At 40.8% G+C, this 14,150-nt stretch overlaps 1 protein-coding gene across 1 annotated transcript; it reads right to left on the bottom strand.

Annotated features, from left to right (window-relative positions):
* Window positions 1-5,623: 5,623 nt before the first annotated feature.
* syt4 (synaptotagmin IV) lies at window positions 5,624-12,870 on the bottom strand. Its single transcript, XM_062445002.1, has 5 exons — window positions 12,837-12,870; window positions 9,967-10,586; window positions 9,548-9,871; window positions 6,480-6,600; window positions 5,624-5,943 (listed from the first exon to the last, which is right to left on the bottom strand). The coding sequence occupies exons 1-5, from the start codon at window positions 12,868-12,870 to the stop codon at window positions 5,624-5,626; spliced, it is 1,419 nt and encodes a 472-aa protein (XP_062300986.1).
* Window positions 12,871-14,150: the final 1,280 nt, after the last annotated feature.

Here is a 14,150-nt window from a genome sequence, read left to right as displayed (position 1 = left end):
GGAGACCTCTGCGGATAATGTGGCTCTTGTAAAAAATTCATGACATGAACGAAATAACTGAAGAAATCCTAACTTGCAGAAGATGACTGATTGTGAGGCCCCTAGCAACAGAAATTACATACGTTTAACATTATTGAATCAGAATCTGCAGCAAACACTTTCCAACACGGAGCGTTATGTAAGAATGTTGTCCCCATTATTAATTCATTCTCTCCTTTGAAGTTTTGTCACCACGCATCTGCTCTCTCTCCCCTTCCCCTGCTTTCCTTCTCTCACTCTCTCCCACTCGTTCTCTGTTGTTTGTCCTCTCTGCCTCTCTGCACACTGGCACAGTGTGCCTTAGGTAAAGATACTACACGGATAACAGGTTATATAAATATGACCCTTTTCTCCTCTGCTGACATCACAACAGAACAAACTCAAAGGGAAGCATTACTTCACTGACAAATACTGTACATGCATAACTATGATGCTTGGTTGACAAAGAAATATCTCTTTACAAAATACCACTTGACATGAAGAATGTATGATGCAGTGTACAGCCCATAAAGTGCATCCACACTGTGACAGATTATCACTATATAATAAAAGTATGATATGATGAATACAATGTCTTAATCATAGAGGATTGATTACTTTACGGTGCAGCTAAAGACATGCTAATTATGGGAAACTAATGTTCTAATTAGTTTGATTGTTAATGCTCATGTTGAAGTGAATGTTTAATCTTTGCAGGTAGCTCTAATGTGTTTATAGACTTTTAAAACCATGCAACAGTACAAGCATATACTAGCAAACATGTTGGAAAATGTAGTCAAAAGTGTAATTTGTAGTTACTAAAGAGGGGATTACTTGCTTAATAGGCTATGGTGTACTGATGTAGTTGTCAGTTATGTTAGATTCATCTTCCATCAGCTTGTCAAAAGAGTTGGGTTTAATAACACTCCGTCTGTGCTTCACCTTTAAGCAACCTCTCACAAGTCTTTGAATAGTCCTCTTGTGTATTCTGCTGAATCGGGTCATCGGGTTCACTTCCCAGTCATTCTGAGTTCCAGCCTCTTCTTTCCAGGCTTTTGTTGTCTTTTCATTAGCCGCAAACGACCCTCAGATATCCACCTAGATGGCTGTCTGCAAACCCACACCCACACGCAAACACATCAGCTATTCACAGACTCATTTCACCGGTGTCCTCAACTAACTTTTACCAAGCTCATCAATTTCATTTCAATCCCCTCGCCTTCCTCGCTCGCCTCTCCTTCATATCTGAACAAGGCGCTGTGTCATCCCTCTCCACACCTCCCTCCATCCCTGTCAGGCTGTCTGACTCTTGTCTCACCTCCTCCTCCTCCCTTCCAGCCATCTATCTACTTCCTCCTCCACTTCTGCAGTATCACTGTCTTTGCATACTCCAATTCACCAGAAATGTAGGCTTATGCAGTTTTTTTGTTGTTGTTGTTGTGGTAATTAATAATGATGGCTGTTTCTCTTTTCATCAGTACTCTGTTGTTGCAGAGTAAAAAGGGAAAGATGATGTTGAATGAGAGGAATCATCAACCATGGTGATGAAACGCATTAATAAGAGCCGATTTCTAATTTGGCTTTTGCACTCTCTCAGAAGTCTTCTAATTAGGACAAATCTCCTTCTTGTACACAATCATATGCACAAACAGAAACACACTCACTGCCTTCTCTGTAAGCTAGACACATGACACACACTCATGCTCATAGAGATTGGCTCTCTGTACCCTGTGAGACACAAACTGACTTGACCTCACTGGGACAGATGTTAGGATGAAGACAGACTACGTATTGATGTACATGAGGTGCACGTGGGAGGACCAAAACTAGAGAGCAAGGGGTCTGGTTCTGAATCACAGAAGGAGCCTCTTTGATGAGATCCTGCGGGACTAACTGCTAACTGCTCTACTGGGCTGACTGTCAATACACACACACACAACCAAGCACACACACACACACACACACACACACACACACACACACACACACACACACACACACACACACACACACACACACACACACACACACACACACACACACACACACACACACACACACACAAAGCATGTTAACATATATGGTTTATCTTAATAGGGAGGTATAATATTAATGAAATGCCGTTAAAGAAGCTGAAAAGTTCAGAAAAGGCTGAGAAGGCTGTTGACCTTAAAATGGCTCTTAAATGAATGTGATATGAAAAGTTCAAAATAAATCAATATATGCTTCCCCGAATGCTCAAAAAGCTTGTTTACGCATAATGAAACTACATTTGCTATCAAAACAAAACCACCTTTTTCGGAAAAATGTCTCTGCCTCGCTATTATTATTTTCCTTTTTTCTTTTCTTTTTTTTATAATTATTGATTCAGACATGTTTGTCTTCTTTTCATAACAACATTTCATCTTTTATTGTATTGTGTTGCTAGGTTTTCTCATCAAAAAAGAGCACACACCAATAATTATAGGCATAGTAAAAAGGGAGACAGAAAGGCATAAAAGTAGAATTAGAGGGTTGTTTGGGGGAATGGTGGGGAGGACTTGTTGACAAGATAGTAAAGTCAATCAATACGTCTGCACAAGAGAGAGGGGGGGTGTGATGATGGGGTGTGGGAGGCTTTCATTAGAGAAATCATTCAGCCTGGTTTTAACGCTACAAAAATGTCATCAAAAATTTATTCTGGGGAAAAAATTAGACCTGCATTCAATTATTTTTTGCCCACTTAGAAGTAGTGCAATAAGTGGTAAATACAACACTGACATGTTGTTAAGATATAAAGTTGATATAGCAAACATGCCAGCAAAGAGTTTCTTATTTAAACTTAATGGTCCAGCAGACATAGAGCAACATTAACATTCAGTATGAGAGATTTGTGTCTATAAGGCTTTTGGTCACCAACTCCTGAGGGAAATATCTGGGTCTTTAGCATCCAAATGCTCGACAATGTTTATCTAGCTAACTAAATGTTTCTGCTGTTTGTAAGGAGTGGATAGTTAACACTGGATATAGCCTAACCTTTTTTTCCTTTTTCTGCCAAAAACAGCTGCCTGTTGCTCCTGGAGACAACATTAATGAGAGCTGTAAGACTGAATGAAAACCAGGTGGTTGCAAACTGTGATGATAATAAGATGAAAGATGCTATAAAACTCTGAAGAACTGAGTGTGGTTTCAGTTCTCTATGGGTTCATCACTATGAGTGATACCTTTCACATTACACAGTTATTCACAAAAAAAGAAGATTAGTGAAGTTTTAACGCCATTTAATGCTATTATCACTTAATTGTAACAGTGGTTATTTATTCTACTCATGTTTTAATCCAGCCAGATTGTATCTACTTCCAGGTATGAGAAATGTTTCAGTACCTTTCTAGTCTGTTAATTATAAAGCCTTGTGATCATTGCCACAATAACCAAAATGTTCTTTTACAGGACACTGACCTTGTTCAGGACAATGAGTCGTCACATAAGAGCATCAGCGAAATGGCTCAACTGTAATTGGTTAGGCAGAGGAGGCGAGGAGTATGGGATGGAAGGGATGCTGCACGTTGCACTGGTCTATTTTATTGCTTCAAAGAATGACAGCCAAACTTTAAATAGAAGCTAGATTCAGAACGACCTCACAGGTCAGATCCACTAAGAAACAACAGAGTGACAGAACATCCTGCTTTCCCGGAGGCTCAATGTCCAAACACATGATGTAACTCAGTGTAAGACTAGACACTGGAATAGGGAGGAGACAAGGGAGGGTAGAGAGAGAGAGAGGTTATAAATATGCGTTTCTCAGTTTGATCTGTATTTTTATGAAATACAGGAAGTAAGATAAAGAAAGAAGTAAGGAGTGAGGTAAGCGTGCTGAGCCAGATGCCTTCCCTTACCAAACCACTTAGCTGATATTAAATTCACACACGATGACTTCATCCTAGAGCACTTAACCACTCAGCAATTATTACATCATCAGCCTTGGAAAGGGACACAATGATGTCATCCCCTGGGCGCTGGAGATGAAGATGCACGCAGACATTCTTCAAATAAAACAGTGACTGTGTGATAGGAATTGTATAGATATCAGAGCAGTTTGTAAAGATGTGTAGTGCACACACCATTTGTAAACAGTATTGTGTGTACTGTATATTTGCCCCCATTGATTAAATTTCACACTTTTGGAACTGATTTCAATATCTGTGTCATATTATTGATTTTTATATTCTCCAGCTTGGGTTTTACTTGTCCCTAATTTGGTATACTGTTACTCATATTCTTTCTTCATTATAGGGCTGGGTATCATTTGATTTTCTTTTTTTAAATTCAATATTAGTGTCAATATGATACCTGAGTTTCTCTCTTAATTCTAAAAATACAGTTTTGAAACATTACTTTTTAAAATAAATGTTTTAATGTAAAAAAAACTTTTTTAAATGCACATATTCCTGCACTATGAATGCACTCTACATCATGGACTATGTACTGTAGTATTATTAGGATTTTAAAAGGGGCTCTTACCTGGAATACAACGATCCATTGAGTGATTTTTTTTTGTGGGAAACCACCAAAACCTCAACTTATTCCATTTACATGGACACATGCACATTAACTTTACAGATACTTGTGAAATAAAGACTACAAAGTCAGTTTTTTTCCTCAGAACTTGCCATATTTTATAGTAAGGTACATACATTTACATTTCAGCTGTCTTTGTGCTCACAGTAAGGGGGACAAAACACCTACAGTAAACAATATAACACACATGCATTCAGAGGCACACTTGCACAGGCGCATCAGCACAAGCACTCTCATATCGAAACCCACACACACACACACACACACACACACGCAAATGCACACTCAGACGCACACACAAATTCATCCACAGCTACTGTCCCCAGTGCACTCCGTCTGTTCCAGTCTTTTCTCAAACCACCTAATTTAGGCTTTCTTGTACTTAAGTAATGATATATGAAATACCACTTATACTTACAAAACATGTTCAACAAATCAACCAGAAGAGTACAAAACAAAAACATAAATAAAAACAATCTACTAATCTTTATGAATAAAACATTGTTGTTATAAAATAAACTTTAATAATCCACATTTTTTACAGCATTGTCAGATGTGGTTCTTTCTGGTTTTTGTACGATGGACTAGGTTACTATTTATAGGAGGAAGAGCTGAAGAAAGAGAAGAAGAAGAAGTAGAAGAAGAGAAAGAAGAAAAGAAGAGTAATAGCGACATTAAAGACATTCTGCACTGCACACGGTTACCGTGACAATCGGTTGTTGCCATGTAGATGATGATGCATGTTACCTAGTGATTTTCAGTGACAGTCTTTGGGATCGTGTAAAGCTATGGGGTTTCCTTTTTCATGCCCCTCCCTCCCCCAGCTGAACCCCAATAACTTCAAAGATAAGTGATTGAATGATTGATTGAATGATGACATCACTTCAAATGACCCTCCCCACAACATCAAAGTCCCCTCCCCCTTATTTCCCGCCCGCCCTTACTGAAAGTCCAATGGGTACTGGCTAGTAGGACGTTAAATCCTGCCAATCTTCATTCCATCCCTCTCGCGGTTAGACCAGATTGGATAGGTATGACAGAATCCGTTTTAATCCTCAGACATGGCGTGCCACTTGGCGATCTGGCGACGCGGGTGGTCACAGATCTCTCGCCAGTGCTCGCCAGGGGTGCCCACCACCGATGTGCCCATTACCAGGCGGCCGAGGACGGTGTTCGGGCAGCGTGAGTTGCCTGTGTCTGAGTCCATCAGCAGCAGCTCCACGCTGGTGTCTCTCAGGCCCTCATCAGAGGGCAGATCAAAGACAAAGAGCTCGTTGAAGACCGGGTTGGGGGAGCATTTCTTCACGTGGGTCTTCTTCTTGCACACACGCTTCTTCCCATGATATAGGTTCACCTTGACGTATGGATCTAGAGGAGAAGAATGACAAGAGCGGATGAAGAAAGTAAGGAACGAAGCAAGAAAAAGCATGGTAACTATCCATCCCTGCTGCGGTTGCAGAGTGGCATATTATTCCTAAGCCAGATCAATACAACGATCGATAGAGCGGAAATGATGGATGTTAGTGATGAGGACAAAAGAGGCTGGCTGTGTAAACACTTGGTGTGTGTGTGTGTGTGTGTGTGTGTGTGTGTGTGTTTGTGTGTGTGTGTGTGTGTGTGTGTGTGTGTGTGTGTGTGTGTGTGTGTGTGTGTGTGTGTGTGTGTGTGTGTGTGTGTGTGGGTGGGTGTGTAGGCTTGTCACTAAAGTGCTCTCTATCACATCCCGATCAGATTACTTCAGTGCGGTGGCGGTGTCATTATGGCAACTATCACAGCATCCAAAGTACTCTAGGCTGCTTGGTAGGAAGAGCAACATGACTTTGGTCCTATCTGTTTATGGTTATGTGAAGCCAGTTGGTGCACACAAGCACCACATAGCGTTCCAGTGGATCGGAGTTATCTACCTGTGGGTCCGTTGTTTTCAATCTTGGGCAGGTGGCGAGCCTTGAGAACGACCACAGTCAGAGTGTTGGTGGTGGACTGGTAACACAGGGAGAGCAATAACTCGCCTCGCCCGGAGGACTTCTGTTGGGAGAAAGGCAGAGGAGTTAAAGGGTGAGAGGTGGGAGACAGAATGGGTGTGAAATAGATAAAGCAAAATAGGTGAAGCAAAAAGATGGCAGGTGTGAAATAAGGCAGAGAGGAAGAGACACTCAGATATATAGCAGACGAAACATGTCAAAAGATGTTTTTCACTTTTAAACCTGCCTTTTGTCTGAACCTTGCTTATTTATCACAGATGCTGCATTCAAAAAATGTTTTTGGTAATATATTGTTGATTAAGGTTACATTTTTAGAAGGCCAAATATATAAAATATTGTATATATTCAGTAACTTGGAAATGTATTTAATAAGGTACTATCCACAACGTTGTAGTGAAAACCGCAGCTATTTGTACTGTAAATAGTATCAGTGCTGATGATTACATTGCTGTCAAAGAGATAATCATCACCTGCTTACAGGGTGTGTTCTCACAGCATAAATAGCACCAGTGTGTCACCGAAAAGTGCCTTAATCTGCTCCGCATTCGTGCTTCCACTGTGTTACCGTTCCACAAACACATCCACGTCTGTGTCTACACCCAAGAGGGTCGATGCCTGGGATGCTGTGATCACGCCTAACAGGATCTTACGCCTCTGCTCATAGTTGCCATGGCAATGAAAAGTGGCACACGGAGAAACAAGTTCTACCCCTGACCTGATGTTCAGGTCTCTGAAAATACGGATGTGTGTGTTCTGCAAGTGTTTTCTTATATCACTCCTCAGGAGACATGGCACATAAACACTATTTCAGATGAGAAATGACTTGACAAAAAATGTTTTAAAAAATAAATCTATTCTATTCTGTTGTTGTCTTTGGGGTGGATTCAATTAGAATATAAAAAAGTGGATGGCCCTGATGCTTGAAACATGGTGTATTGATTCCATAAACTGCTGTGTGGTCACAGACACAGGCACACACACACACCAGCACTAAGCACTGAGACTAAATCTATGCCACGCAGACAAAGAGAGCCACCACCCTTTTTTAGGAAGGGGCTGCATCTTATTAGAAAACACAGAGTAGACATCCCATATTGAAATAATTCAGCAAAACCTCTTCATTGCATCCTAAAAAGTCAATCTAAGTGTGTAAATATGATTCCTGTTACGCCATTAGGACAAATTCTCTGCACTTTTATTAGCACACAAGTCTATTCTCATTTTGATGCAGTGGAAACAGCACCAATATTTTCTCTCTAGATAAAGAAAACACCTTGTAAGTGCAGCTGATGCACAGCAAATAACTAAGAGAAAGGGTTTTTTTCTCTTTTCACTTGCAAACATCAAATCTTACAAAAGAATCCAGAAATAACCCACTTCAAAGCAGTATCACAGAGTCTTAAACTAGTTTTCAATTGATCGCACAAAACAGGATCAGACAGCACAACCCCTCCCTACAGCAGAGGTTTATGAGATTTGTCTCTCCTGGGACGCAAATGAGAAATTGAATTGCCAGCAGAACATAGTTTAAGAAATATTATCCTCTTGATGATGAAAATAAAGGGAGAGCTCTGCTCAGAGGGAATGAACCTTTTATATTTCTCAGAATCTGGCTTGCACTTTCCCAGCATTTCTCTGGAGTACTATATCGTATCAGAGATCTTTCAAGATATTACAGAGAGCTCACATTTCCTCCCAGGAATGTAAAAATGCGGATGAACATATCTGCTTCCATCTGGTAGGCACAGCGTTTTTCAGTTTAGCAGAGTACAAGATCATCCAACGAATCTCAAATTACATCAATATCGTCTCAAATTCCACCTGCAAATGTATAGCTGAACTTTCTAGTACCAATCTATAGAGCACTGCTTATGCTTGACTTCAATATGGCATCAGTATAACAAAGATCATTCTCTAAAAGGAAAAACTGGAAATGAACTACAGAACATTTGTGATCCTTGTAGATGCCAGGAACAGGCAGTCTGGAGCTGAAGTCTATTGATCATCAGCCCACAGATCAATAATGGTGTTGATATCACTTTGTCTATTTAATACACTCCTGGGAATGTTCATGTCCGCGTGACAGCCTCACAGTGGCAGTTCCAGCATAATTATTCAGTTTACAGATACTGCTTAAGATCTGCAATGATCTTCATTAGAAAGCTGCTTATAATTCAGGCGTCCTATCTTATCAATTACAGCTGTTCAAAGCATTAATGAAATAAAGAACGCGATATTTCTAATCATGCTTCAAGATTTCAGAAGAGTCAGCTTTTGAGGAATATGGCAAAGAAGGACAATGAAATAAAAGCAAAAACTGCTGAAACAAGTAATAGAAAAAAAAACACCTAACTCACAGCAATCCATTTAAGCCCAACACCACACCTCAGTATCAGCTTGCAAATCTATGCTGGGGCAACAGATCCCGTCTCTTTGTCTACACAGAGCGATACACTTTCTATCTATTTTCCCCATTGACTTTAAAAGTATTTGGCATTAACACTTTGCTATCCTAAGTAGACGTAAATATATGAAGAAAGTGAATTTATGTGATGCATTTGTCAAATTAACACTTAATGAAATATTTCAGTGTGGTTTCAAGTAATACAACGTGACACATTTGCATTTAGATGAGTTTTAGAATGCTGTATGTTTTAAACATTATATTTCTATTAGTATATGGCTTTGAGGTTTATTAGGCACTGATTTATATTGTAATGGGAAGCTCTACATTTGTCTAAACTGTCCTTTTAGAATGCTTTCATAATGAAGGAAATGATGAGTCATTATTGTGAGCAATTTTGGAATTTCAAGTGATTTCGTGGTTAGCTTGAGTGTTACGGGAATTGTTGTTATTGCCTGTGGTGAAATCATTTTCAACTTAATGCACATAAATTAAATCCAAATTATTCAACTCAAAGGAAGTCTAATAATAAAACAGCAAACATGAATTCAAAGGGGTCAGACTCATGCATTTGTACTGATCTTACCTTGATGTTCTTCTTAATGATCTCTCGGCTCATCAGGACACGCCCTTCTGACAAGTCGATTCCGGACAAGGGGACGAGGGTCTCTCCAATGACCTCATCGCGGGAGAACCTATCAAAGCTCAGCACCATGAAGTGAAGGGCCAACTCTGACACTCTGGCCAGCGGGATCCCGTAGAAGCTGAACGTCTCATCGAAGGCAGGGTCAAGAGTCTTCCTCAGGACTCTGGTCTTCACCCGGTGCTTTTTCTCTGGCAGCAGGGTCAGCTTGATGTAAGGGTCAGAGGTCAGCGACTGCTCGTCAGTTGGGGTCAGGCCATGTGCTTCCTGGAATAAAAGTGAATCAATCAATCAGTCAAGACTGTGTGAGACGTGTTTTTTGGACACATACACATAAACAGCAGACCAAACACATTTAGTACCTTAATATGGACAATGAAAGCTTTCTTCTCTGGCTGGTACTCAAGGGAGAAGTGGAGGGTTCCTAGCCCGGCCTCTCTGTCTTCTGCCTGGGGCTTGTCCACAGCTGGGGTGGGCGCTTGGCTGGAGAGGGTGCTGGACGGTGAAGGGAGGTCACGGCGGTCTATCACCCCAGGTTGGGTGAACCCTGCATGGGGAGAGGGCAGCTCAAGGTCCGGGGAGCTCCGCACCTTCTGGTGGTGGTGGTGAAATGGTTTGGTGGTGAAGTTGCCATTCAGATCCCGTTTCTCCAGGTCCAGATGAAGGTCCAGTCTGGAACCATTTGGACTTGATGCCAGTTTACCTGCGCTGTTAGGACTAATTGGCGCCGCAGTGTGGCAGTTACCGTTTACATCAGTTTTACTGGCGTCGGTAGTTGTTGTGGCATTAGATGCAGCAAACTTCTTCTTGCCGCTGAGGCTCTCCGGGTAGATGTCGACCCCTTTGAGCATGTGCACAAACTTGTAAGGAGGTGTCTTCTGAGATTTGGTGTCTTTACGCTGGCAACAAATCCATGCAAAGGCTGACACAGTGAAGACAAGGCCGAAGACACTCATCACAGCAACACCTGCTGGGACTGTCACTATGGAGGAGGACAGAGAGAGAGGGAGGAAGAGGAGTAAAAATTAATAAAAAATGTCTGACTTCACACTCCAACAAACACTGTGAAACAAACAACATTGCATTTTTCAGCTTGCATAACCTCAACAGATGTAAATGTTGTAGTGAGGCAACTGAATCCATTTTGTATGTCTGACTGATGCAGGCTGCAGTTTTGAGTCAGAGTGAGATGAAAACAACACATTTTGATCAACCCCGATGAAGTGTCATCATTACAGTGTTCATATTCCAAACTTGGCAAAAGTATATCAACAGGGAGCAGCTGGTGTGAGGATTGAACTGTCAGGAAAACTACATAACGTCATTATTTGGCTGCTTAATTTCTTGACAGCAGGTTTATAAAAAGGGCTACTCCAGTTTTTCTCTTAGACTCCAAACTACATAAGCAGGGTTGTTCGCCTCAGTATCTAATCTGCATATATTTCTTTATTATTTATTTGAAATGACTTAATACGCTCTTTTATCACACTGAAAATGTCTCAACGGAGGGATTATAAATTGTGGCTTTAATCAGAACAAATCTAAATCTGAAATGCTTTAAGACACACATTAATGATAATACCATAATTGACAGCAAAAAATGTGTGCTAGGCCCTATTTTACAGTCACATTATTATACTCGTTTATATTCCTCCTGGAGCATGGATGGAATTGCTCAAGCAACAGGAAATTAACGGCGCTGTTTAAATCACATTTTCTTTTTAACAGTGGTTGACAGTGGTGCTTTAAGGACCTAATTCCTTTTTGATGGTATTTTTGCGTCCTGTAGTATCACTAAAACGTTACTATAGAGACATATTTCAGCGATATTTGTCACTGAGTGCTTCAGTTCTTTGTTTTGTGGTGTTGAACTGTGACTCAACAGCAATCATACTGCATTCTCATGCAGTCAGAGTTAATAGGTCTATACCAATGGGCAACACAGACCATTTCCTGCAGTTAAGAGGGCAGCCCAGTGGAAAAGCACTCAGGTTAACACCCATACAAAGAGAGAGAGAGAGAGGGAGAGAGATAGCAAGAGAGAAGGAGGTGGGGTTGAGAGGGTCGGGGTGATCAGTCATGTATTTTGAATCTTTTTCATCGGGTCAAATCTGCTGTGGTTCACATAAATTAGATCATCAGAAAATGAGCAGTGTTGCAACAACTGTTCATTTATTTACACGTTTCTCACCCCATCAATCGCCCAGTCAACTGCCACGTTGACTGGGTGATGCTGAAAGTGCCACCTTAACACAAAGCAACCCATAATTTTAATTTTCCCATGTATTTTCCTTCATATTTTCCAAATCATCCTCTATAATTGACATTAAGGAGTTACAACGGTGATAACAGTTTTATCTCCTGTGGAGCCGTTTCTGATCATATAGGCATGTATGTTATTGCGATCTCCTACTATGTGGTATTATTCTGTTTATTTTAAGTGTATACTGTACTTTTACTGTAATAGTAGTAGGCAAAGTATCCGTCTAAAATGTATTACTGATGTAGAGGGACTGCTTCTCATTCAGTCTTATCAGTGGGTGAGCAGTAGAAAAGGATAGTAAACTCATTTCAAATTGAGATCACAGCACGTGTACATACTGTTTTCTCCCTTTACTTTCATCAATATTTCAGTCTATGGTCCTGAGTGGAATGGTTTTCAAGACAACAACAGCAGACAGATGGATGTGGCATTGGGTGGGCGGCGAGAGGGCTGCTGAACCGCGAGGAATAAAGAAAACAAACAGGTGCTTTCTAGGCATTACTCCTGCTGGTTGTGGTGGTAGTTTTTTATTGTTATTTATTACCAAAAAAACTCAATATAACAAGTAGGTTTTATATAAACTATTGTAGAGGGGGGCGGGGCGGGGGCAATTCAGCCCTATTGTATGATTGGTTTTCTTCCTCATTAGCTGTTGCCCTCAAGCTTAGCTGCAAAATGGAGGCTGGAAACACGTATATTTTCCAGTAAAACCACAGCACATTGGTCAGAGGTCTTCACTTTCACACATAAAACAGGTTTCTCTGACTTTCTTGTCCTCTCACCATTTTGGTGGTCAAAAATGGAAGTAAAAGAAAAGTAACAAATCAGCCCCTGGCCACAAATAACGTAAATACTTTTTTACGACGTGCTTTTTTTATTCTTTTTTTTGTGTGGAAATAAATAACCACAGGGCTACCACTACCAACACACACATTCACACCTCTTTTGAATCAATCAGTTTGGACTCACCGAGCTGAGCTCCTTCCTCCACCATTGGAGCCATGATCGCTGTCCGAGGTGCTGAAACGATCCTTCTGCTTTCACACCGATCTCTCTTGTTTTTCCACGGCGAGCTCGCTTCTCCTTACGTCGACGTACAGTATATCTCCGGCTGTGATTATGTTAAATAATGTACAGGGTTTTTTTTGTATGGCTTCAATAATTCAAATAGCAGTCGTGATTTTTCCGCGAGAGAAGGATGGAGGGATGCTCTGTTCTCACCCTGCTGCTGCTGCTTCACTGTGATGCGTGAGTGTGTCTCTGAGGCGGCAACACCCAGTTTCTTCTCTCTCTCTCTCTCTCTCTCTCTCCTCTCTCTCTCTCTCTCTCTCTCTCTCTCTCTCTCTCTCTCTCTCTCTCTCTCCTTGTCTTCGTCTCTCTCTCTCGCCCTCTGTTCACCAGCCCCCCTCCCCTCTCTACCGGTAACGCTGAGCTCATCAGTGCTGACGCAGTAGTGACGGAGGCTGGCTGTGAAATCAGGACCCCCGGTGAACTAGCAGCACGGGGCTGCCAATTTCCCTGATTGATTGTTTGAGACTCAACGGTCTCGGTCTGTATCTATGTCGTCTCCTGTGTGTGTGTGTGTGTGTGTGTGTGTGTGTGTGTGTGTGTGTGTGTGTGTGTGTGTGTGTGTGTGTGTGTGTGTGTGTGTGTGTGTGTGTGTGTGTACATTGTGTGTTAAACTGTGGCCCTATCATTCATTAAGGTAAGTGGTGATTTGGCTGATAGGTTTGTATGCAGTGATGCTTTTCCCTGATTTATAGTCATTAAAATAACAGGTTAGTGAGCTATAAACCCATTCACTTAATGGTCACCTGAGTATACGTATAATATACTATATAGGCTACTGTTCATTATTAACATTATTCCAAATTACTGTAAATCAACAGTGATTAACCCAACAGGTCAATTAAGTACTTTCCTTCTGCTGTACTGTATGAGCTCATACAATCAGCCACAGAGGATGTTAAAGTACAGGAGGCCTACAGTGATAAACTGTTCAGAGTAGATTACAAAAATGAATTTCATATCAGTGTGTTTTTCAATGTTAACAATGTTAATACAGTATGATATATGATAGAGCATCATGTGAAAAGTGTTCACTACAAAGGCGACTGAAACATAAGGCCAGAAAAGAGAGGAAAAGAAAAGAAAAGAAAAGAAAAGAAAAGAAAAGAAAAGAAAAGAAAAGAAAAGAAAAGAAAAGACAAAAGAAAATAAATAGTCTACTATGACTTGGCTATTCATGTGTTTTGTATTGTAATTTTTAGGCTGTGTGGTGGT

Source organism: Scomber scombrus, chromosome 23, assembly GCF_963691925.1.
Source record: "Scomber scombrus chromosome 23, fScoSco1.1, whole genome shotgun sequence".
NCBI lineage: Eukaryota > Metazoa > Chordata > Actinopteri > Scombriformes > Scombridae > Scomber > Scomber scombrus.
The sequence above is the reverse complement of the archived record's forward strand: the minus strand, read 5'-3'. Positions and strand labels throughout refer to the sequence as shown.